The 25,505-nt window shown below is 38.4% G+C and overlaps 1 protein-coding gene and 1 pseudogene across 3 annotated transcripts in view; both read right to left on the reverse strand.

The window, feature by feature from the left end:
• LOC119912524 (trichohyalin-like) overlaps nt 1–25,505 on the reverse strand; it is a 729,783-nt gene that overhangs the window by 135,945 nt on the left and 568,333 nt on the right. For all 3 annotated transcript variants that reach the window (XM_038731751.1, XM_038731752.1, XM_038731753.1), the window contains exons 11-15: nt 22,825–22,908; nt 22,170–22,214; nt 21,728–21,820; nt 21,255–21,350; nt 16,488–16,592 (exon numbers count right to left, since the gene is read on the reverse strand). In XM_038731751.1, the coding sequence (XP_038587679.1) occupies nt 16,488–16,592; nt 21,255–21,350; nt 21,728–21,820; nt 22,170–22,214; nt 22,825–22,908 (423 nt within the window). The remainder of the gene's footprint in view (nt 1–16,487; nt 16,593–21,254; nt 21,351–21,727; nt 21,821–22,169; nt 22,215–22,824; nt 22,909–25,505) is intronic.
• LOC119912537 overlaps nt 1–25,505 on the reverse strand; it is a 452,474-nt pseudogene that overhangs the window by 8,544 nt on the left and 418,425 nt on the right.

Genomic DNA, 25,505 nt, shown 5'->3' on the forward strand with positions numbered 1-25,505 from the left:
GATTTTCCTTCTTTTCTCAGCTTGACATTTGCTTGCCTTTTCTCCCATAGACAGCTCTCTGGTCTTCATGTTGGTTTATCCTCTTTAACAGCGCAAGCCTCCAGCGAGATGACAGAGGGCTGCGTGTTTACATTGGTGATGGTGGCTGCTTGGTTTAATGATTTAATGAATGTATGACTGCAGCATTAAACAAATGCCATCTCTAATTTTTGTTTTAATACAGTGTTTTGTCTTGTTAGTTGAATGAGACTGTTGTGACTTTGTTTTTAGCACATTGGACCACCAGAAACAGCATTTTGTTCATTTGTATATTCAGTAGTGGATGAATGAAAATAAACAAACTATGACTCAATGTCAGTCCATTGGTTTCTATTTTGCATTAGTCCACAGCTATAATCAGTCAGCACTGCAGAACAGATCATCGGTGCCAACCTGTCCTCCATTCAGGACTTTCCAGAGTCAGGAAACGGGCAGGAAACATCACTGCAGATCCATCTCACCCCGGACACAACCTGTTCCAGCTCCTCCCCTCTGGTAGGCGCTACAGAGCTCTGTAAAACCAACAGACTCAGGAACAGTTTCTTCCCACAAGCCATCACTCTGATGAACAGCTGATTTCTGACTCACAGTGTCAGGAACAATTCCTGTGCAATAACCCAGTAACTCTGTCTCTAATCAGCACCTGTTTACTGGTTACCGCTTTTTATTTATTCCCCATTCTCCATTTCAAAGCTGGTCATTCTGTTCATTTTGTCATACTGTATAAACTGTATACCAAATCCACCTACCTCATGTACATAACAACTGCACATAATAAAAACATAAAAAATTCTTTGCACTCATCACACTGTGTACATGTATGCTTGTATGTGTATGTGCACCTGTGTATTACATCCACCTCCGACATAACAACAATAACGGTAATAATAATTTTTTCCTGCATCCTTTGCACTCTGCTCATTGCACTATTGTCCCAATCTGTCTGTTTTTGTCCATAGTGTGTATATATGTGTTCTCTGTACTGTAGCCTGTGTTTGATTATTATTCTCTTTGCATTATCGTATGAGTAAACACATCGTGAGCATTGTCCAGAGTGAAATTCCTCATATGTGTACACATACCTGGCAAATAAAGCAGAAATGAGCTATGAACCAAAAACAGAAATAATCTTATACAATTATATTTGTGTGTGAGTTTACCTGTACAAAAGTGTGATAGAAGGTAGACAATAAAAAAACTGATTGTTCCGAGTGGATATTGAAGAGACAGTCCAGCCATCTGGTGATCCTGCAGTTTGGAAAATGGACAGAAACCATGGTAATATTATTGTGTGGAAAAGAGTCTCTTGAACTCGTGTCCAAGGAGAATATAATTTAAATCCTGAGCAGACTTTAAAAACATTTTTTCACTCAATCCCCAATTGAAATGAATGTAAACAAAAAACTGTTTTCTTTTAACTTGAAGTTTGCTCAGGATTAAGTTTATATTTGACCTTGTTCTGCTTATGTTGCCTAAACACTAGTTCAAATAAAAAACTTAAATGAGTAACTAATTAGTTACATATTTACATACACACAGACTTCACCGACAGTAGCCTACTGTAACACAAATAATAAAAACATGTGGTGACTTTTACTTTCGCTTTTGTCAACACAGACGGATCAATGAAAAATCTGTGCAGTTTCACTTTTGTTGTGGCAAAGACTGTTTCTTAATCAATCTTAAAAAATGTTTTAATCTAAAATGACAGGTCTATCTGACATGTTGCTGTCAAACTCGCAGGCGTCCTGTTCAAATGACTAAAAGCTCTAAAGCTGATTCATTTAGAAATGATTAGATATTATTTAAAATGACATATTCAGATTGCGAGACCTACCTGTTGTGGGTTCACTGACTGCGACTGTTCATTAATCCAGGTAAAGTTGGCGATAAACTGATACTGTTACGCCTCTCCAGCCTGAGAGGAAGTCATGGGTACATTTAATCTCAAAACATTTTGGACCGGTTTGCTGGGGTTTCAGGGGAGACCGGGTTGAACAACGTGTTTCCTCGAAACGGCGTGTGTCATCGAGCTCTGTGTTTTCCCGTTTCCAGTCTGTCACAGGTGTTAACCAATCAGCAGCGACTTGTATAAACGCCGGGGGTCGGCTATCTGGCAGCAAAGACACCGAGGGACGTGATAAGTTTTCATTTTTAGTCTGGTTTAGTTTGAAATTGCAAATACATTTCCCACTTCCATGTTTACCCATGTTTATTGATTTAAGTGTAACAACAAGGTAACTACAATAAAGTAAGTAAAGTCATCATTAAAAGCCCTTTTATAGAGACATCAGGTTTGGCAGAATAATTAGATAAAATGTAATATGCAAGGCAATAAATTTATTTAAATACAAACTAGCCTTATATGAATAACATGTGGCCAATGTATAAATTAAAGAGTGTAACTGTAAACCAGGCATTGTGAGCCAGTGTGGTTTCCATGAATAAACTCAGTTTCATGTCAGAATGTATAGATGTTTTCCCCATGTTAGAAAAAAAAAGCTGTCACAACAGGACCTTTTAGTAATTTGTGTTACATCTATCAGGCCTTTCTATAAAGTGAGTGGATGAGAGAGATAATAGGAGATTCAGGGACATAAAAAAATGACATCTGCAAGGGGCTTAGTGTGAAATCAGCTACACAATGTTTTTTGTATATTGCCTGATAACTTCTGTTTTATACTTAACTCCATGCAGCAACAAAAATACTCCACCACATTTACTTGGAAGCTGAAGGTACAAGTTACTTTGTTAGATTTTACTAATATAACATGTTTAGCTGATAAAATGTGTTGTTAAAGAATGAATAACCCTACAGTATATAAAACTGTTAAATTTAGCTTCACCTTCACCTACAACAATAAATGCTGCTGGCACATTAGTATAATACTGTAGTAATGTAATAGTAATATGTCATTCTGCCTGTGTACAAAAATGCCTTTTACCTGTGGTACTTTCAGCATATTGATAAAACTTTCACAGATGCAGGATTTCCTCATGGAGTACACTTACATTGGAGTACTGCTACTTGTCTCTAAATAAAAGTTTGTAATATTTTGTTCAAGCACTGTGTTGCAGACAGCCGGAGGATCGGACATTATTATCATTGAGAGGGACGAATGTTTAGCCAGACACAGACACAACCATATCACCACAATACTATTGAAATATTTTGCCTGCTATAAACACAAATTCAGAGTCATTAAACTCAAAGTGGTGAGCAACAAAGAGAAAATCATACAAATTTTTCTATTTTTTTTTTTTACATCATTCTCACCAGCTACAGAATCAACGTAGGAGGTCGACCTTAACCTGTGAACTATGCCTAAAGTTTTTATAAATGAACCTGATGTCAAATTTGAAGTTAAATTTGATTAGTTAATGCTGCATGTGAATTCCCAAATGTGCCTCAAAAAGACTAGCTGATTTATTTTGATTTAGTTCCATTTGTCACAAACATCTTTATTTCCCACTTTTGCATGTTTCACTTTTTTTCTCAGTTTCAGACGCAGCTTTTCATATTGTTCCAAACAGACTGCAGGTCTTTCAGTACGAGTCTGTCTCTTTTCACTGTGAGGGTCTTGATGGCTCCGCTCAGCTGAGAGGGATCAGGAACACTGAGGAGTTTATTAAAGTATGTGATAATAAAGAGACCCCAACAGGATCTTGTACCACCAACAGTGGAGAATACTGGTGTGAGACTACAGGAGGAGAGAGAAGCAGCACTGTGGACATCACTGTCACTGGTACGTTTATGTTTCTAAATAAAACTTAGATGCTTTAAATCCATTAGATTAACTGCGGACATGAATTGATAATATACAGATGTTTATAAGGACGGTTTTGTTGTTAAAATTTAACTGATTAACTGATCTCCACAGCAAACACTCTCAAAGTCAGCACACACTTTCAGTTACGATGAAAGTGTGACCTAACCCTGACTCATGGAAGACTGCCTTGTGTTTGTGTGTGTTTTTTTGTTCCTTGGGTGTGGCTGCAGTTTTGGTTTTGGGCCCTTTTCCCTTTCTCTCTCACCTGTAGGTTGCCGGGAGGCGTGTCAGCTGCGAGGGGAGCTGATTACACACACCTGCACGTGATTTGCACTCCCTCGGGTTCCTGCCCTATTTATAGGTAACTATACCTATACACTGTTTATTAAGCTGACAACTAACCTGTTTTTCCTGTGCTCAGGATCTCTACCGGACCCGTCCGAGACCAACTCACCTTCCCCGCCTCCTGGATCTCACTCTACTGCCTGTTACCTGTCTGCTTCTCTGCCTGTCCCGATCCCCGCAGCCACCGCCAGCTCCTTAGCTCAATAAATCTCTGAGAACCAGCTCTTGTGTCCAGTCTATTCCAGGGTCTTATCTGAAGCGTGACATATGAAGCCTTTGAGTAAAGTTGTGAAAGAAACCTCTTTTCCCCCAAGCCATCAGACTCTTCAACTCTAGTTCATCCTCAGCACTGCTCCTGTGATTATAGTTTATTTCTGTTACCACTTTTCATATTTGAATCTTTATTAATGTTTACTGTCTGCTATGTAGCAGAAGGGAGTAAAAAAACTCAATTTCACTCTACAACTTGTTGTACTGTGACAATAAAACCTACCTACCTATTTGACTGTTTGTGTCACGCCTTAAAATAATTCACACATGCTGTGGGTCTATGATCATAAGTGACTCACTTCTGGCCGTCACCAAGACTTTTATTGTTTTCACTTTGTTCAGCATGTTTAGTTTTTTTACTCACTCCTACTATTTTTGAAGAAGGTGTACGGTGTCGAAGCTCTCTGTGTTACGTGCTCATGCTTGCAGTGACGTTCTCACAGTCAGAAAAGGTTACAAACCGTAGAGGTACTGAAGCATGAACTATTTTTAAAAGACCAGCTGTTGTTAGAGTTTATGTTGTTCTGTGTTTTCTTTTAGACTCAACAGATGCTGCTAATAATTTCAGATTCAGACACAAACCACATGAGCAAATGTAGTCTTTCATGAGGCTCTGTAGAAACAACACAGAGTTCATGGTTTGGATAGTTTGAAGGGTAAATTGTGTCTCCAGTAATGTTTATTAGGAGGAACAGAATATAAACTTAGTCTGCAATGTTAATATTTTCTTTAAAGGTGAACCTCACATTCATCTTGATTTCTGAAGTTGAACTCTTAGATTCACTGAGATTTATGATCAGCTTTCCGTAAAAAGGTGCAATTTACAGCAGTGATTATTGTTCACTTCCGGCAGCTGGAGCCACTGTTTTACTTACGTAATGTCTTAATAATACTGAAGCAAGTTAATTAACTTATGAACATATTTTATATTCAAATAAACAAATAAAACAAAAAGATTGTGTAATTTCAGTTAACAAAAGTTTGTCAGCACAAATAATTTTGCACAGACAAGTTCAAAATGAGACAGGAACAGGACGAGCACACTGATAGAAAACCAAAGCCTGACAAACACAGAAACAGGAAAACAGACTAAAACAAGGATCTGAACACAGAGCAGACACGACCAAACTGTGACCAAACACTGAATTCATACAAAACAGAATAACAAAATAAACATCTTTAATGTCAAATCTGAGGATTTATAAAATCACTGAGCTGGAAACTCCATCCAGAAGATAACTGTGACCTACAGTAAGTCTGTAAAGGACAAAACATTTTAACATAAATATTTAATCCTACAAAAATACTCAAGGTTGCTGAGTTACATCAGCTCACATTTTGATTTCGATTTTTGAACTTTTGTCTTAAGTGTTTTCAAATGTTGAAAAGTTTACTGTGATGTTAACTTTTTTTACCGTGGTCATTTCCATTTACTGATAAAAGGGGAGATTATTGTAGTTAAAAGGAGCAAAAGGTAAGATAAGATAAAAATAGTATGGCAGCTGGCTCATTATTGTCTTTCAATGTATTAGAACTGAGAGATGTTGGATCTCTCAAGTGTTGCTGAAGAGGAAGAACTGCAGTTTGTCTCCACTGCTCCAGGGCTTCACATCCTCTCACACCAGGTCACGACTTGTATTTCTGATGAATTCAACATGTAATATAAGAAAATAAAAAACAGAATTACTTTTGGGCAATCAAATAAATATATTTGTTCACGAATAGACTTTATAATATATAAAACACACACAAAAACATTAATTGGTGACCAAGACCAGAGTTTATTGAGACTGAGACAAGACCAAGACTTTTAGGGGCTGAGAGCATTCGAGACGAAGACCGAGGGAGGGCGAGACCGAGTCAAGACCAAGACCAGTTCCCTGCATTGCATGGCACACAATAAAATGTGGAACGAGATCAGGTACTTCTCAAAGTGATCTGAAAGATCCACTTTCCCATTAAAACACCCATGTACAAACACTAAGAGCTGAAATCAACGTACTCATCGCGGGGAGGGGTGACAGTCATTAACGGGAACAACACATGTTTAATTAAGGTTATTGGTTTCATTTGAAGCAATAAGTTTTACTTACAATCAAAGTTAGGATGTTAACAAATCAGACAATGCAAAAGCAATTTATTGATATTCCCAAAGTTATGGTCTTGACTGGTCTTGAAATAAAATCCCGAGTCCTCAATGTCCGAGACCGAGACGAGACCATCAAAAAGTGGTCGAAACTACAACACTACTGTACACTCATTTCTGTATTTGGTCACCTTCATCAGAGGTTACCACTCGAATGCTTTTCTTTATATTTTGAGGTCAGGTCTTACTGCGGTAGATCGCCATGGTAACTTATGCTAAACGGCTAACCAGTGGCCTGTACTACGAAGGGAGTTCAACCTACTCAGAGTTAACTCGGGGTTATCAGGCAAACTCAGGGTTGACAAACTCTGACTGCCTACACTGGAGTTAAACGGTACTACGAAGGTGGATAAGATGTTGGTTAGTTGAGTCTGCGCATGCTCCGTATTTCTCCAGAAGAATGCACGTTGGTAGTGTCAGGAAGTTCTGAATGTAAAGACATTCACAGCTAAATCTAATATCGTGCCAGACGACAAAGCCGGGAGGCTTGTTGGCATCACATTGAGTAAATTTGTATTATCTATATTATTTTCCTAGTGTTCTTATTGTAGTTCACATCGCTATTATGTATTTTCTGGGCTCGTCTTTTGTGTAATATGATTAAGATGTAAAGGTACAACTGCACTTAAGGTCCATTTATAATAGAAAAAATGGAGCCAGCGGAGAGGGGTAATAATCCGAGACAGAATTTAATTTCGAAGATTAATCTACAGTTAAAACACTTGAATATTCTCTGATATTATAGTCACACATTTATGCAAGAAACTTCACTTTGCAAGGCTGCAACATCACACACAAATCTGCCGTGTAGTATGCATGCATTGGAAAGTTCTATTAAACTTTGCAATCGGATTTAGCAGTGAGGAAATACTCGTGAGTTTAGCTCACTATCATGCACCTTAGAGACTTTGCCGTGGATCGGGCGTATTCAGAAGAAAATACCTGAGTGATTTTCGATTTTCTGTGACATTAATTTCAGGGAATTTCTGATTTTTCTTCTTGTAAAAAAAGTTATTAACCCTGCGTCCCTATTTTTTGGACATGTAAAATAGTCTTATCAAAATATGTGAAAACACTTAGGAGAATTCAATTATAGACTCCAGATGGGCTACATCTATGAGACTATCCCGTTTGAATTTGGTGTCACTTGAAAGGTCGGAGGTCAGCAGCTAATTTGAATACAAGATATCGTAGTTGTTTACATTCAAATCTGAGTTATTATGGTTATAATATATAACAAGCTGCGTCTTCCGGCAAATATGAAACAATGTGGCAGCAGTCCCTGGTTACCTTATTGATGGAATAATGTGTTTTGGACTAAATCGTTTTACTGGATTGGATCATCTGGACCATTGACAACATAACAAGACCGTGTTTGTTATAAGACCATAATCAATCGGTGGATTACTATGAGACTTCATAGGTGAGTCGCATCAATTTTGATTGTACCAGTTGGCTTAGAAGCAGCTAAAGCAGGCGACCCCGCGGGGTTTAAGGGGTTTTATACATCCAAAGAACTTCTCTAAAAACTAGACCAAGCGTTAAATTGAGGCAGGCGTTTGTCACAATGTGTTCTCACACCAGGACTGTAAACGGGCTAGGCGGCTATTTGGGACTCTGTTATTAACTGAAGTTTTACAGTAAGCATATCAGTGTTGTGACAAATAAGCCCGAGATAATTGGAGGTGCAACAAGTAAATGACATAGTCGAAAAAAAATTTATTCGTTCGTGACGACATCGGACCGCAACGACACTTTCAGTCTAACTGGGTGAAAGTGATGTGAACAGTTAAAACAACAACATCAGCGCTGGTATTACCACCTTCACGACCTTCACTCTTAACTCAGCCAAAAAGGTTGTGGACGGCAGCGTCTGCAAAGCCACCTCTCCTGGCTTGTCGTGTAACGTGTTTTGCAAACGTTAGATTTTGCTGAGACCAACGTTAACAGTTAACCATGAATCAGTTATTAATTACATACCATTAGTTGCGAGTCATTTATTTGGACGTCCTTAGTTACACGATGGAAGCTATTTAGCTTTTAAAACATTAGCTATGGCTGTTAGACGTTAATTCCCCACGCCGCTATTTTGAGTAACGTTGCTGCTGTCGACAGGGCTGTGTGAGATTATTGTCTGGAATAGGACACTTGATAGAGAAAGGTACTTTTCATATTTGTCACAAGATTTTAGTGATCAGTTCTTGTTGAGGATCTGATGCCTCCACATCTGCCACTCATAGCTTAAACTGTACGTAAAGTTACTGGGACAACTTGGCTACTGGACATTTGACAGCTGATATTAAATTGTCTGTCTTAAAAGGACAACACAAAAACATTTAAAGACTGTCTCCCTTGTTCCATTTTCTCCCACGTATGTGACATAATAGTGTTGTCAACATTAAAACACTGAGGCTTCTTTTAGAAGAGTATCTAAAAAATTAGGACACTGTGGAAAAGTTCATTGTGAGCATCAGAACCAGACTGAGAGATTAAAGGCTTCAGACACCTTTGCTGGTGTTTTGAGTCTATTAGCTGATTAGAGAGCTCTTCTCCAGTTGACATGTCTGTAAAATTTATAATACAGGAAATTTTTATACATTTTGAGACACTGGAGTTCTTATTTCCATGTTAACCATAATCATCAAGATGAAAATAAAAAGGATTGAAAGAATTCACTTTGTGTAATGAATCTAGAATATATCAAAGATTCACCTTTACGTTAGAAAATTAACTTCTCCACAATATTCTATTTTCAAAGACTCATCTGTAGTTTACTTTATATTTCTCATCACCTGCAGCATTTATTACACATTTTTCTCCCAGAGTCACACTGTGGATCAGATGTCCCACCTGGTGCCAGAGAGCTGCAGACACCTGGAAGCCTTGTTATTGTGCTGTTGGCGTGGAATGATGTGGAAAGGCGTTCTCTCTTTCTGTGTACTTTGAATTTTAAATACTGTCTATATTTGTATTATAGGTCCATTTAAAAAAGATATGGTTTACATTGTAATAATATAAATATATATATTTATTAGCACTCCCTGTCTTTACTGCTTACTGAAAAGCTAATCGTGGACCAAACAGGCTCCCGTATAAGTTGAAAATTGAAAATACTCCCAAAGATGATTTCACATGAAATGTTGAATTCTGTATTTCTGTGTGTGCAGGAGTATTTTTACTTTCTACCTTACTATACCCAGTAACCATATACTTTATGACAGAGCCTGAAGTTTCTGAAGAGTGCCTTGTTTGCTGCTCTGATATAAGTCTAGATGTGGGCACATCCAAACCATCCTGTGGGTAAGTGCTGGAACAAAGATTTACCTGCACAGAGTAATTATGAATCCCACTAGGTGGTATTTATTTATAGTTTAACAATCTTAAACTCTTGTCTTGCATTCATGAAAACATCAATATTAAAGGTTACAAATGTAAAAATAGCTTTGTATGACTTGAAATAACATCAGTAGTGTTCAGGTTTTGTGAGTAAAAAGAAAAGGCAGCGCAAAGCAGGAGCTGAAGAGCTGGACACAGCAAATCACATCTGGAGGGTTCTGCAATCAGCTCCTCTGGCACCTGTCAAGACAACAATGGGTAGACAGTTAAGCAGCTTCTTCCAAAGAGCCATAAAGCTACTGAACTCTGAGGTTTACTAATATGTGCAATATACGGTTTGCTGCTGGACACTGTGCAATAATAATCCATGCTGCTAGACATCTTTTGATTACTCAAGTCAGATCTTATTCATAGTTTTAACGTGACATCACATTCCAATGAAAATGCTCCGTTGGATGTGAAAAAATTTGTTATTTTCCGCTACCTGCCAACCAATATGCAAGTGATACACTGTTACTTTGAGTTTGTTACTTTTTTGTGTTGCCAAAATGCTGGATGGTTGTTGTGCTTTCGGATTTATTAATCGGGGAGACAAGCCTGAGCTGAGTTAGGTGAGGGATTGCCCAGAAGGTAGAAGTAAACATTACCGTAGTCGAGCAGCGGCTGGGACCTGGAACACACTAACTTCTGTTAACTTAGCATCGTTAGCAGCTTGGGGCTGCTCCTATCTGGCTAATTAGCGTAACAAGCAAAGCTAACAAGCTACATGCCAACAGCGATACCTGTTAAATATTGTTGACACATAAATAAAATACAAGAATTTCACTCACCAACTGGAACACGGACTTCCTGGAGGTTCTCTCTCCAATAAACTGCAAAGCCTGCCATTATTCATCCGGTATCTGCATGTAGAAATGTCCAAAAGGCTCCGACAGGCTGAGCCTCAGAGCTCCGTGTAGCTGAGTGAGGCTAATAGACGGCGGACCGAGTGCTAGCAGTGACAGCGGCTAATGGCGCCTGTCAATCAAAGCGGCCAGGCCCCTAATAATGCAGAACTTTAAGGCTTGATATAATCTAAACAGGTGAGTTATAAAAAAATTCACCCCCCTCACAGTTGTTATGAAGGGAAAAATTAGCGATTTGCACTAAAAACATTTTTTGAACCAGGCTGTAAACATGTTTTATTCTGCTGTAAAGTTGGGCTTAAAGTTTGACTCCCTTCTGCAGCCAGCCGAGTGGCCACTCAATGAATTGCAGGTTTTTGGTCTTCCGGGATGGTTTAGGAAGTGAGAGCTGGTGGTTGCCGCTTGGTCCCGGTGTGTTGCAGTACCGGCGTGTAAACTGCTCCATAACTAGACAGTAGATCAGCTGTTCAGATCAGTTCTGCACACACACAGTTATTTCTTACTGTTGTAGTGAACAACGGTGTGGATTTGTGCATTTTATATTGAATAAACTTGGAGCTACTCTAAATTCCTTTCTCCTTCCCAGAGAAGAAGGGGAGGGGTCAGAGTTGCTTTCTCTAAGTGCTAGCCCGACCATAAAACTGGCACCTTTTTGATTCTGAAGCTGATAACGCGGGGCCTGACTGTTAAACTGACAAAGGGACACGAACCAGCCATTGGCATCTCTCTGAACAGCCTATCAAAACTGGCCCCCCACACATGTTTCCGTGGCAACTGACCTTATTCTTTGTTTTATTAGCACATCAAAAAGGAAAACCCTTGTCTCACCTAGGTGTGACACAATCCAGGACAGCCGAACTTTGAATGGCTAAGGACTGCAGTCTCCAGACTCAAAGCATTTAATTAAGTTTAATTAAATCTTTAGTTACCTGATTACGTTTGCCTCTATTTGAGTAGTTATGTTAACTGTTGCTGCTATCCGTTGTTGATATTAGTGCTGAAAAGAAGTTACTTGTGCAGTGTTTTTATTTTCAGCAAGACACTCCTTCATCTAATGTAATCAATGCTTGTTCATAATACTTTCCTACAAAATGTCTTTAGAAATGATGACAAAGGAATGTTTTACTATACTCTTAATCGCCAGCTTGAAGTTCCTAAGGAGAGACGATCTTTGATTTAATCCAAGCTTTCCTCATGTAACCTGAGCTCCCCCAAGTGGACGAAATAAGTATTACATGCCCTCGTTGGAAATGCCGTTAAATGTATAAATATCCTGACCAATAATGTGACAATTGTTTCCTGTTACCAAATGCCTAGAACAGTACAACCGTTCGACCATTGAGGTTCGATTGTGGAAAATCTTTGATTATAATACGTGCAAATAGATTTCTTTTAGACATTAAGTTTAGAGAGGCAGTCCCTTGGGAAACCTGAGACGCCCCCTGGGGAACCACGCCCCAGGCAACAAAAGAGCGACAAGCGACCTCTCGCTCTTCTCTTCGCTGTTGGCTCTCTTACACTCTGCTCGCTGGACGCTTCGGCACGCGTGTGGCGTGCTTCGCCAGGCAACGCCCAGACTCGGCCAGCGAAACAAACAGGCCTTTTGTTTCGCTTGAAGCTACACACCTGAAGTGCCGCGTCATCGATCTGCCCTTCAGTTTGTTTTATTTTCTTCATTTCTTTTGTTTGTTAAAGTTATGAGTCCGTTAATTTACACTGGACTAATTCAGCAACGACCAAGTTCCATTTTAAGCCTTTTTCGTCGAGCCAACTTCACCGAGGTCAGACCAAGCCACGTGGTCTCGCTAGCTACAACGAAGGAAACCTGAAAACAGCCGAATTGCCAGACGGAGGAGGCGTTTTCAATCAGACACGGAGAACCCCGGAGAATCCCTAGCAAAAAGCCAGGATCGGCAGCTAGCGTGGGACCCGTGCAACAGGCCAAAAGCAGGCTGTCGACAAGCAGTAAGACTTAACACACGTTCTGTGATCAGATGTCCATTTTAACTCCTAAATTATAGCATTAGTTTACTTTCATTAGCTCTTCTATGCCGTATGAGTCAAATGCTTCCCACAATCGAACCTCCAGGCTCATTGTTCAGCAAATGTTTATGTTCCCTGTATCCAACCATCTTTTTATCACCTTAGTTAGAGAATAAATTCACTGTAATATAATCAAGAGCTGTGTGTGTTTCCTATTTCTAGTTCCTGCCAAGAGAATTGACCCTTTAGATATGAGACTGACTGACTGATTTAAGATAATTGAGCGATTATTAACTAACTGATCACTAGTAATAATTGTATAATTATTCAAAACTACCTAGAGGTCCAGAGACTCTAGGATTATAACAACTCCGGTGGTGCCCTGAAACGAGGAAAATTTTGATTTTATGAATCTTCAATTATGAATTCATAATTGGGTATCAATTCTCATAAATTTATTAAACTAAAAATGTTTAGGTCTGCTACACTGTATATACCTGTTTGGTCCATGAACTTCATTTCAGTGGAACTTTCTGTTGCTGCAGCAGAAACGTTTATTAAAAGATGTATTTTTTGGAAGCAGTGTTCATTTTATTGTCTTGACTGTAGCATATGCCTAAAACAACCTTAAATTTAATTTAAAAGCCGATAGCTAAATGAGGCATTGTGTAATTTTGCGATCTGTAATCAGAATAGTCGATTATTTGACTATTAAAATAGTCGTTACTTGCAGCCCTAGAAATAATCAGAAGCTACTTTATACATGTGGTGGATCAAAAGCTTCACATCTTGTCTGACTTTGCTCCTCAGTCCCTCTCTTCAGCCACACTCTCCTCCCTCTGCATTACTCTCTCCATCAGGACATCTTCTTTCCATTAACCTCTCACACCTGCCACCTTCATGCACGGCAGCTCATTGAACGGCATCAGTCTCGCTGTTTCATCTGTGTTTGCGTCCAGTCCACATCGCCTCAGCAAACCCACCCTGACACATCTTGTCTCATGATGCCGAGTATGAGCGATTCACAGGTTATCAATGTGTCAGTTATTTTTCTGTTTTACCATGTTAATAAAAGCAAAATAGTGAGAAGAATGAAGTGTATAATTCAGTACAAGAAAACTGAAAACAAAAGTCAGCGGATGTTTGTCTATCGTCTTAAATTAAGATATAGAGGGGAGATGTTTAGATAAATACAGAAAGAATAAAGTGGAATTGTGAGATTTAAAACTAAAAACAAACAAATAGGTTTGTGGAAACAAATCAATATCAATGAATAATGAACCTCTTTTGTCCTGGTATCCAGCTGATACTGCAGCTTCTTCTTATTGTCCTCACTCCTCTGCTTCTCCTGTTGGAGCTTCTCAACCTGAGGAGAGAGAAGATAAAGACAGAAGATGAGAGAACTTTCCTCTTATTAAAGTATGTGAGTTAAGAAAAGTCTGTCTCAGTGTTTTTCTTCATATCAGCTGGTTAAAGGGTTTCTGTCACTGAAAACACATGATGAGGATTCAACATTATTTACTCTGTGTGCTGCTGACTGTTACTTGTTCTCCAGCTAACACACACACACGAGCTGTGTTTCCATCAAGGTTTTTATATCTGCATTGTAAAGTATCACATTAGAAAAGGTTGATGGACACAGCAAAATTTTTTTTGCTCGCTTGAGGTGGTTGTTGCCTTAGTCAAAAAAAGAGTTACTGCACTAAATGAGAGATGGAAACACTTTTACAGAATAAGTTCTGACGTAGTGAAAATGTGACTCACGACTTGCTGGATATTCTCATAACACACAGAGACAAGGGAGGGGAGTACCATGATGACATAAAGTGACAAATAAAATTGTGCAAATTAACTGAATGTTAAATTAATTCAACAATTAAAATTTGTTTATTAATTATAACAATTATTGAGTATTTAAACACACCTTTTCTGTTCTCTTCCCTCTGACCAGATCAAATAAAACAGTAACTGTGAGATTTAAAACTAAAAACAAACAAAATATGTTTGTGGAAACAAATCAATATCAATGAAAGATGAACCTCTTTTGTCCTGGTATCCAGCTGATACTGCAGCAGCTTCTTGTCGTCCTCACTCCTCTGCTTCTCCTGTTTGAGCTTCTCAACCTGAGGAGAGAGAAGATAAAGACAGAAGATGAGAGAACTTTTCTCTTATTAAAGTATGTGAGTTAAGAAAAGTCTGTCTCAGTGTTTTTCTTCATCTCAGCTGGTTAAAGGGTTTCTGTCACTGAAAACACACGATGAGGATTCAACATTATTTACTCTGTGTGCTGCTGACTGTTGCTTGTTCTCCAGCTAACACACACACACAAGCTGTGTTTCCATCAAGGTTTTTGAAATATCACATTAAAAAAGGTTGATGGAAAAGGCAAAACTTGAAAAAACGTATTTTAATTTCACAAAGAAAGTTTTTACGCTCTCTTCATGATTAAGAAACATGTTGGTGTTTAAAAAAAGAAAACAACAGACTACTAGCAGGGCTGCCCTTCATATCGACATATCACAACTACCTGTCCAGAGTTGATTCTGTTATAAAAAGTTTGTCATGTCAGTTGTATGAAATATTTGTGTGCGTTTGTAGGGGAATAATCTGGAAAATAAATACCTGTCTACTCAATTCATATCTCCAGTTACTCAGAGCTACTGCAGAGCTTCATGATGATAAACATAAATCAAGTCAGAGCTCTGAGGAAAAACAAACACTCCAAAAGTGACACTAAGTTTTCAACACTATTTACTTTTAAAGAAGCGAAGTGTCAGTTTAGCTGAAAACATATTGTAAAGTCAGTGGTGAGATGACGTTCCTCACCAACTTGCTGACAAAGATGATGCCTGCGCTGTCTGACCCGTCTAATTAACTGTGCATCGTCAAATAATTCAGAAACATTCTTCCTCTCCTGAAAGATTTGCGCATGTCTCCACAGCGCCATCACAAGCCCTACTGGCAGCTCCTAACCACCTGAGAGACCTCTGGAGCCGTCTTAAATAACCGGGAGAGTTAGAGTGACTCTCAGCTTTAAGAAATTTCATACTTGCTTTAATTCTTCAGTTTGAAAGTAGGAGTAAATTTCGTGAATTCTGAGCACTTAAGACTAAAATGGCACTTTGAGAAGTTTGATAAATACGGGCCCTGATTATTTACTTTGTGTGCTGCTGACTGTTGCTTGTTCTCCAGCTAACACACACACGAGCTGTGTTTCAAAGTTTTTTACACGCCTTCTGAAGTATCACATTAGAAAATGTTGACGGACACAGCAAAATAAAAAATAAAGATTTCTTTAATTTCACAAAAAAAATTTTACGCTCGCTTGAGGTGGTTGTTGTCAGAAGAGTTACTGCACTAAATGAGAGATGGAAACACTTTTACAGAATAAGTTCTGACGTAGTGAAAATGTGACTCACGACTTGCTGGATATTCTCATAACGCACAGAGACAAGGGAGAGGAGTACCATGATGACATAAAGTGACAAATCAAATAGTGCAAATTAATTGAATGTTGAATTAATTCAACAATTAAAACTTGTTTATTAATTATTACAATTATTGAGTATTTAAGCACACATTTTCTGTTCTCTTCCCTCTGACCAGATAAAATAAAACAGCAACTGTGAGATTTAAAACTAAAAACAAGCAAATAGGTTTGTGGAAACAAATCAATATCAATGAAAGATGAACCTCTTTTGTCCTGGTATCCAGCTCCTTCTGCAGCTTCTTATTGTCGTCCTCACTCCTCTGCTTCTCCTGTTTGAGCTTCTGGACTTCAGCTGTCAGACGTTCCACCTAAGAGGAGAGAGAAGATAAAGACAGAAGATGAGAGAACTTTCCTCTTATTAAAGTATGTGAGTTAAGAAAAGTCTGTTTCAGTGTTTTTCTTCATCTCAGCTGGTTAAAGGGTTTCTGTCAGTGAAAACACATGATGAGGATTCAACATTATTTACTCTGTGTGCTGCTGACTGTTACTTGTTCTCCAGCTAACACACACACACGAGCTGTGTTTCCATCAAGGTTTTAATATGCACCTTTTGAAATATCACACTAGAAAAGGTTGAAGGAAACATTTGAAAAAACATATTTAATTTCACAAAGTTTTTATGCTCGCTTGAGGTCGTTGCCTTAGTCAGAAAAGAGTTACTGCACTAAATGAGAGATGGAAACACTTTTACAGAATACTAGGCCTATGTGTCAAAACCAGAGACTGGATTTCTTTATTTTTCTGTATTTCTTAATTCTAGAGAATATAAGGAATATTATAAGTTAGTTCTGTAATACGTTAATATTTTGCATTAAACACTTAATTTCCTGCATTCTGTTGATACATTTCTGCACCGATTTATGGAGGGAATGATTTTATCTTGGCTATGGCAACGGAATCACAAAACTCAGGCAGCAGGTAACTATTTAAAACGTAAAATATACCAGAATATAGTTCAGTAGGTGTATGCATGGCTTCCAAGAATTCTGTATTTCTTTTTCTTTCATGATTTTGTCTTCCCTCTTGGTTGTGTCTTTGTTTGGGGAAGTTCCTCTTTGTGTGGCACCTTTTCACCTCAAGGATAAATTAATTCATTTTAAGTCAGTTAGAAACTCCTGGACTGGAGATATGTGGTATAGATGCAAAAAGTGTTGAACATTCAACACTTTTTGCATCTATACCACATATCTGTCCAATCTGGCATCTCCAGAAAGATTTCTATGAGAATAACGTCATCATTTAATAACAATTCACAATATTTTTCAAAATCTCCCCGGCCTTTAATCAGACAGACACAGAACCCGTTTGGGACTGTAGGCTATAGATGAGACCTGTGCAAAACAAAACTAACTGAAAACACAAATCCACACACGTCAACTTCAGCAGCTCTGTGCTGCTCACATTAACAACAGAGCAAGGCTGTACTTCAGATTATACATTTTTATATTGAAAAACTCGACCAGCTACGTAAGTCGATCACAAACGAGAGAGAGCAGGTTTGCTTGATTCCTGTCCCAGCGTCCGTCGGTGTCGCATCAGCTGGGTGGAGTATAATCGTGCTATCAGTTATAGGTTACATACATTTTTCCAATGCGTGAGAAAATTGATGTATGGCGTGAGGGAGTGTGAAAAGTGTCAATTGCGTGAGTCTCACGCTCAATGTGAGAGAGTTGGCAGCTCTCAATTCTGACAGAGCGAAAATGTAACTCACGACTTTGTTGGGCCTCCGGCCTCTTGCCACCCTACAGGCCTGACCCCGGCCTGCTGAATTTCCAAAACCCCGAATTGGAGTTATTTTCAAACAAAGGACAGTAAAAGAGGCGTCAAAGCCCGTTTCACACCTAGGTGTGAAATAGTGAGTCGGACATAAAAGTAGAGCCACTATTGACTGCGCTTGTAATCCTGCAGGTCACCCTGGTAACGCTGCTGGTGCGCCCCCCTCAGGTAGCATGTAGGCCACATTAGGTGCGTTTGATTTAAGTTTCAGATTTGTGAAACGTTTATTCAATTTGTGAAAATGAAACATTTTTTACATCCAGTAAAGACAGGTAGAACTACTTGCAACATCACTTCCTTCCTCGGAAACGCTGTACCATAACAGTCGGAAAAAAACGCTACGCCTCAAAACGTCCGCTAGCGCTTCCTGCTGGGTGTTTTCAGCTGGCAAAAAACACTTTGGTGGACACGGGCCCTAACTGTTTAAACTGTTGCTGTCTTGTGTTTCCCTGTTGAAATAGTAAACTCTGTAATTATCTTGCGTTTTGAGACTGAGTCTGTCAAATTCCAGAGCCTTCATTATGCAAATAAATAAGAACATATTTAACCCAGTTAAACACTACTGTAATGGTATGTAACTGAGTACGTTTTGTACTTTTATTGTAGTATATTCACAGTGTGGTACTTTGACTTAGGTAAAGGATCTGAATAATTATTTCACCTCTGATTAAATTTATGATGTGTTTATATATTATGTATTTACTATATACACTAACTACAGGCATCAACAGAGAGATTGCAGAACCTCCACTGTCCGTTACATCTAAATAAAACCCAATATTAAGACATTAATGCATCGATTCTGCTCATTTTTTAGGTACATAGTTTGGTTTAATATGGTTTCACTCTGTAACAAACTACAAAAAATACATGGCACCACAAATAAGGGCTGCAAGTAACGACTATTTTGATAGTCGGTGATGGCGTAATGGATAAGGCATATGACTTTTGTGTGAGAGACCTGGGTTCAATCCCCCACTGTGACCCATCCACCATTGTGTCCCTGAGCAAGACACTTAACCCCTTGTTGCTTCAGAGGCGTGCGACCTCTGACATGTATAGCAATTGTAAGTCGCTTTGGATTAAAGTGTCAGATAAATGAATAAATATAAATGTAAGAAGTGTTGTTTGTAGTTATTGAATATTGTGACATCAGTTGGTTGTGACGGCCAGTGTATGGACTCACTCTTCAAACTCACCTATCATTGAATGATAATAATTGATTATTGACAGTTTATAGGTGAACAAATTCTTTAGACTGATTTCATATTTGGTTATTGGTCTGATTCCACGGTGGTGCCACGCATTTATTAATGACAATAAATACATTTTGATATTAAAAATTTCTACAATATCTCTGATATTGTTAGATCCCGAGTTACCCCTGTTCAGGAGGTACTGGACCAGCTCTCCGTCGTAAAGGGTCCGATCCTCTAGGCCTATGGGTATTACCCTATTAGGTATAACTGAGGACAGTTTAAGCTGGTGTCGAAAAGATTCGCCTAGCTTCTAACTGTCTTCTTCCGAACGCCTACACTGCTTACTCTGAAATGGCACCTGACTGAATAGCCCTAGAGCCAAATACAACCCCAGCCACGCCCGTTAACGACAGCTCTCTTCTCATTGATCAGTTCGCTTGGTATAGTTGCTAGGATTGTGTTTAGTGGCCAGGAAAATATGTCGTTGGCTAAAGCAACCTATAAGAACCTTAAAGATGTTAAACACACTTTACCTAATTAATTACTGCCTTTGTGAAGAAATAAATTCAATGTCTACTACTGGTACTTTAAATGCAGTCATTATATATTGTATTGCAAAATTAAGCAAGGGCAAGCATACAACTTAAAACTGATTAAAACCTAAATAAACTGATAAAATCTCTAAAATTCAAAACCTGATTGTGATAGCTGAGCTCTTTTTGGAGAGAAAGGAAGGGGAAGGAGGTGTCCTGGCCAAGGAGTTCTTTCCCTCTTCTGCTGGGCTGGTGACCCTGGTGGAAACCTGAGGCTTTGTCCAAAGCCCTCAAATTGTCTTCAAAAGTCTTCAGTCTTCGTTGCAGTTGAGTGAGAGAAAATCTTCAGAGTCCAATGATTCTTCAGTTGGTTTGGATGTTGTGGTTACCCTCTGTAGCTCGATCTCTTGGAGTCCCCTGAAGAATCTCTGAAGTGTTCTCTAGTTCTTTCCTGCTCAAATCCCCGTCTCTTGTCTTGGGCTCTTGGTCCGGTGCAGTGATGGTCTTGCTCCGAGTCCGATGCCTCTGAGGTCTGCCGAGGAATAACCCCGATCTCTCTCTGACTCCTCTTTATATATCCTACTCCGTAGCTGAGTTTCTTTGTCGAATCAGCCACCACCCTTTTCCTGTCTATAGCTTGTTCATCCTTAAATTCAGCCAGAGATGTCCTTATTTGGCCATTTCATTTCCCCCTGCTGACCCTTCTCCCCCAATGACTCATAGTCTTGATGTCTTCACCTAAATTATGTGACCATTTGCACAGTTATTTAACCGTTACCCTAATTCTTCTTACTTTAACCATATTATGTATTTCACAATCGGAATATCAATTAAATTGATTAATCTTCAATATCAATGAGATATCCTGATTTTCAATCATCATATCATGTTTAATACCAAATATCTTTCCTTTAATCATTATTCAATATATTGCTTATATCTTTGTTAAGCTCTGTGTTTTGCAGATGGAAGGATGTTGCACTTCCCTTTTCTCACTCACTGTTGTTAATAAAGGAAGAAAGGCTCCAGTTTTCTTCTTTGAGACCTGATAGCAAGAGCGTTGGGATCTCAACTTATTTGACAATATTCTGCCAATCACCAAACCTGATCCTACGTGACCCCAACGACTTGCTGGATATTCTAATAATGTGCGGAGACAAGGGAGGGGAGTACCATGACAACATAAAGGGACAAATAAAATTGTGCATATGAATTGAATGTTGAATTAATTCAACAATTAAAACTTGTTTATTCATAATTACAATTATTTTAAGTTTAATAACTCGGTTCAGGAACAAAGACTTCGCCTCAAACACATCTGATTTTAGCACACAAAGTATTTAAGCACACCTTTTCTGTTCTCTTCCCTCTGACCAGATAAAATAAAACAGAAACTGTGAGATTTAAAACTAAAAACAAACAAATAAGTTTTTGGAAACAAATCTATCAATGAAAGATGAACCTTGTTTGTCCTGGTCTCCAGCTCATTTTTCAGCTCGTTCTCACTCCTCTGCTTCTCCTGTTTGAGCTCCTGGACTCCAGCTTTCAGTCTGTCCACCTAAGAGGAGAGAGAAGATAAAGACAGAAGATGAGAGAAATTTTCTCTTATTAATGTATGTGAGTTATAAACAATAAAACATGACAGAAAGATACTCCATGGTCTGACGTATGCAGCATTTTTAACTGTTCATGTTAATGAAAAGCAGCAGGTTTCTAGTTTTAGAGATGGAGCAAATTCACAGTTCTTTTGCACCTTTAGCCACTGAGAGGCAGCAGAAACAAGTTGTGAACACAATATTAAAGGTGATGTAGTGAATTTTTATTTTTTATTTGAAGATCATCATGTTCTATTTTTGGAAGTGACAAATTTGAAGGTGAACTGAAAACAAGAAAGAAGGTGGCTTGAAATAAATCTTTTGTGGCGACAATACTAACCTCCTCCTCCAGGGTCTGAACTCTGCTCTCTGCTTCCTCCCTCCTCTGCTGCTCATCCTGGAACTTCTGCCTGGTAACGATTGTCCACTTAAACTGAGAGGAAACATTAGATATTGGAGACAAGATGAGAGACGTTTCTGATTAGTGAACACCAACCCAAACTGACACTTTTAAATTCGTAGGAACACACATTAGCAACAACCTGAAACTTGACAACTAACATTGAACACAATCATTTTAAAAGCTCAACAAAGACTTTACTTCCCTCAGGCAGCTTAAAAAAATACTTCAACTCAATAAAGATGAAGATTTGTGACCAAAATGCAGTTTCGTTAAATGCTGCACACCTTTGTCCATGTAAGTTTGTCTTGTGGAGTTTACTCTTATTTCTGTATGAGGAAACCTTTGAGTGTATTCATTTTATTTCTACATGACCACTTACCAGAGGGAAGGAAGGCTGAACTGGAGCAACTCTGCTTCTTTTCAGCTGGGAAGAAAAAGAGATTAAAGGAGCCATGTTCTTTTATTAACATATTTAAATGGTTTATTATCTAAACCATTTCAAATATTTGACCTTAAAGGTTCTCTGAAGTTTTAAACTTCTAGTAGTCCTTTGAAGCTTTTTGTCTATGAATGAGTTCTAGTTTTGTTGATCTTGAGCACGAGGATGCACATGATCACATGTATGTGGGTAACAGATACATGTTCCTGCCAGTCTTTTCATGCTATTCACTGATCTACTGGTGGCTGTAAAACGCCAAGATATGCAGAAACACACCAGCAAAGGCAGGAAGAAGAAGAAGAAGAAGACTGCTGTAGTAAACATGGATGTAAACAATTTTGGATTTAAAACACTTGATTGAAATTAAATTTAGACTTCAAACACACACGATGTGTTTTGGTGAGTAACACTGAATGTAAATATAACTTCTGTTTATTCACCAGAAAACTCCACAGAGCACCTTCAGGTTTAAGGTCTGAATGTTCAACAATGATGATGATGAGTGTTGCTGAATGTCTGAGCATCGACACTGATACCAAATATCTCTATAAATATTTGGATACTCTGATACTTTTTGTTCAGTAGAATAATGAACCTTTCTGTTCTCCGTCTGCAGGATGGTCTCCTTCCTCTGAATCTCATCCTGGAGCTGCTGGACTTCAGCTTGTTTGTCTTCAAACTGGGAGGAACGAGAAGAGGACACAATATATATGTATATGTACTGCAACATGTCAACAGTAACAGAAAAACTATCAAGCCTATATCATGGTTTTATTTGTGCGTCTAATTGGAAAGTTTCTGAAGTAAGTGACTCCCTCGGTGCACAGACTGGGTGAAAAGCACTCCTGCTGTTCTGGTAGCAGCTGGCCTCCATATATAATGTGGGGGTAAAATAAAAATAATATTGAAAATGTAAATTTCTACATAAATGCATAAATGAAAATTTGAAAGGACGCCCTGGTGCACAGGAATAAGAAGCCCCAGTAATCCAGCATCTGTATGAACTGAATACTGAATCACACCTGACCAGCCTGAGAGCCTGTGCAGACGAGGCTGTGGTTGCTTTTTGGCAGTCTGGTGGACACACTGTGAGTCACTGCTAATAATCTTTAGCACAGACTGATTTACTGATTTCGTTACAAAATGCATCTACTGGTTGGACAGCGTGTAATCTAAACGGATTAAAGCATTTCTCCATAATCACTGCTGTTTTAACAGCGACGCCAAACTGGCAGCAGAGACTCATTTGAATGAAGCCACCTGTTTGTGTCCTCCACTGTTTATACAGCCCCAGAGTCATTTTGTTTCTAACTGGAAATCACAGCCCTCTTAAAAAGGATAAAAATCATTCCAGTCTCAAACCCTCTTCGACCTGTTCCTGACCCAGACAGAGAAGCTAAACTGAAAACAAACCAGTAGGTGGCTGAAACCAAATCTGTTGAAGAAAAGATACAAATACAAACCTTTTTGATTTTAGTGTTTAATTCCATTTCCAGGGTCTCCAGCTTTGTCTTCAGTGTCTCCAACTCAGCTTCCCTCTGTTCTTCCTTACTTTGACCCCGGATCTTATTAAGACAGATGACTGAACATATTATACAATCACCCATCTTTCAAAAAAGAAGCATCATGACTTTTGCTGAATAACAAGTGAGAAATCTCAGCTCTCATGTAGAAGAAATTTTGCATTTCATTGGCAAAGTTTCCTGGATAGTTTTGTTTCAAGTGAGTAACACAGTTATAAAAGTAACGCAGTTACAGCAATGTATTACTTATTGCTGTAACACAGTAATATAACTCATTACTAAAAGAGAATCAATAATATTATACCCGTTACCATCTCAGTAACGTGCGTTACAACACATTTTAACCGAAAGTAATGGGTGTTTTTTAATAATTCACCAACACTGAGAAACATTTCGGCAGCAAAAAACAAATCCATGAGTAAAAGAGCAACATTACTTCCTGTTGCTGTAATCCAGCGGTGGAGATTGTAGGCAGGGTGAGCTCGACTCCTCTTAACAAGACGTTAGCTCCCCTGATGGATCGTGCGTAAATAGATTTCTATATGTGTTTGTGCTTTAACGAATTACTTCCATGATTAGAGAGGCTGCTGTCAGTTCATCCTGATCGATCCTGTCGGAGCGTCGGGAGATTAAAATTATTAATTACGTTATGCTGCTGTACCTCGTGCATAAATGCACACAGTGTCTTTCTTAATGGGGAGACGATTCATCCTGTTCCCCCCCGACAGATATAACTGTGATCTGCACATCACTAGAATCCACCTATGCAGCACATCAAAAGTAGTGCAAAGCTTTACAATTCAGAGACAGTAATACTGTAATATAACTAATTACTCTCAAATGACAGTAACTAGTAATCTATAATGTATTACATTTTGGAAGTAACTTGCCAACACTGGTAGTAATGTGGTTTTCCCTCATTATATATTCAGATTATCTCTGCTGCTTTGTTAAAGTTGCTCATGCTGCTCAGTCTGTTTCTGCATTTGGTCTCATTCACAATCTAAATATGGACATATTACAATAATGTACTTACTTTGTGTTGTTGTGTTATCTTAATATATTCTAACCACTTACCCAGAAATACACTGCTGATTCGGCTGGTTTGAATTATCTCCAGCTGGGATGGAGGTGAAGGACACAAAGAAACACATGAGTTCACATTAAATCATGTGAGTAGTTTTACAAACTAATGGGACAGTTACACTACTTACTCACACAATTACTGCATGAGTAATAATAATGTAATATTAGTACAACAGTCACGAGACATTGAGTAATGAGTACTTTTACTTTTAATACTTGAAGTGCATTTTCCTGATTATACTTACATACTTTTACTTTAGTAACATTTTCAATGCAGGACTTTTACTCGGAACAGAGTATTTTTTACAGTGTTGTACTTTTACTTAAAATCAGAATATATCCACACATATAACTGAGTAACTTGAGTTATTTTAAAGGGAAACCTGACGTATGCAAATTGTTTAATAAACAGGAAAGTTTGCCTACTGTGTTCAAACAAGTCAGTTTGTCATCTCAGCAACACCTGACAAACAAAACTATACTAACGGTACTTTTACTTTTTAAAGCAGGTACTTTGTAGTTTGACTCAAGTAGAAATTTAAATTGAAGACTTCTACTTTTAATGGAGTAATATTTATCAAGGATAGCTCTACTTTTAGTCAAGTACGGGATTTGTGTACCAGTGAATAAAGTAAATATTGTGTACTTTATTAATTATCATTTAGTG

Source organism: Micropterus salmoides, unplaced genomic scaffold (genome assembly GCF_014851395.1).
Source record: "Micropterus salmoides isolate LMB-PRFRI ecotype aquatic unplaced genomic scaffold, ASM1485139v1 Ms_hic_scaffold_2, whole genome shotgun sequence".
In the NCBI taxonomy this organism is placed as follows: Eukaryota; Metazoa; Chordata; class Actinopteri; order Centrarchiformes; family Centrarchidae; genus Micropterus; species Micropterus salmoides.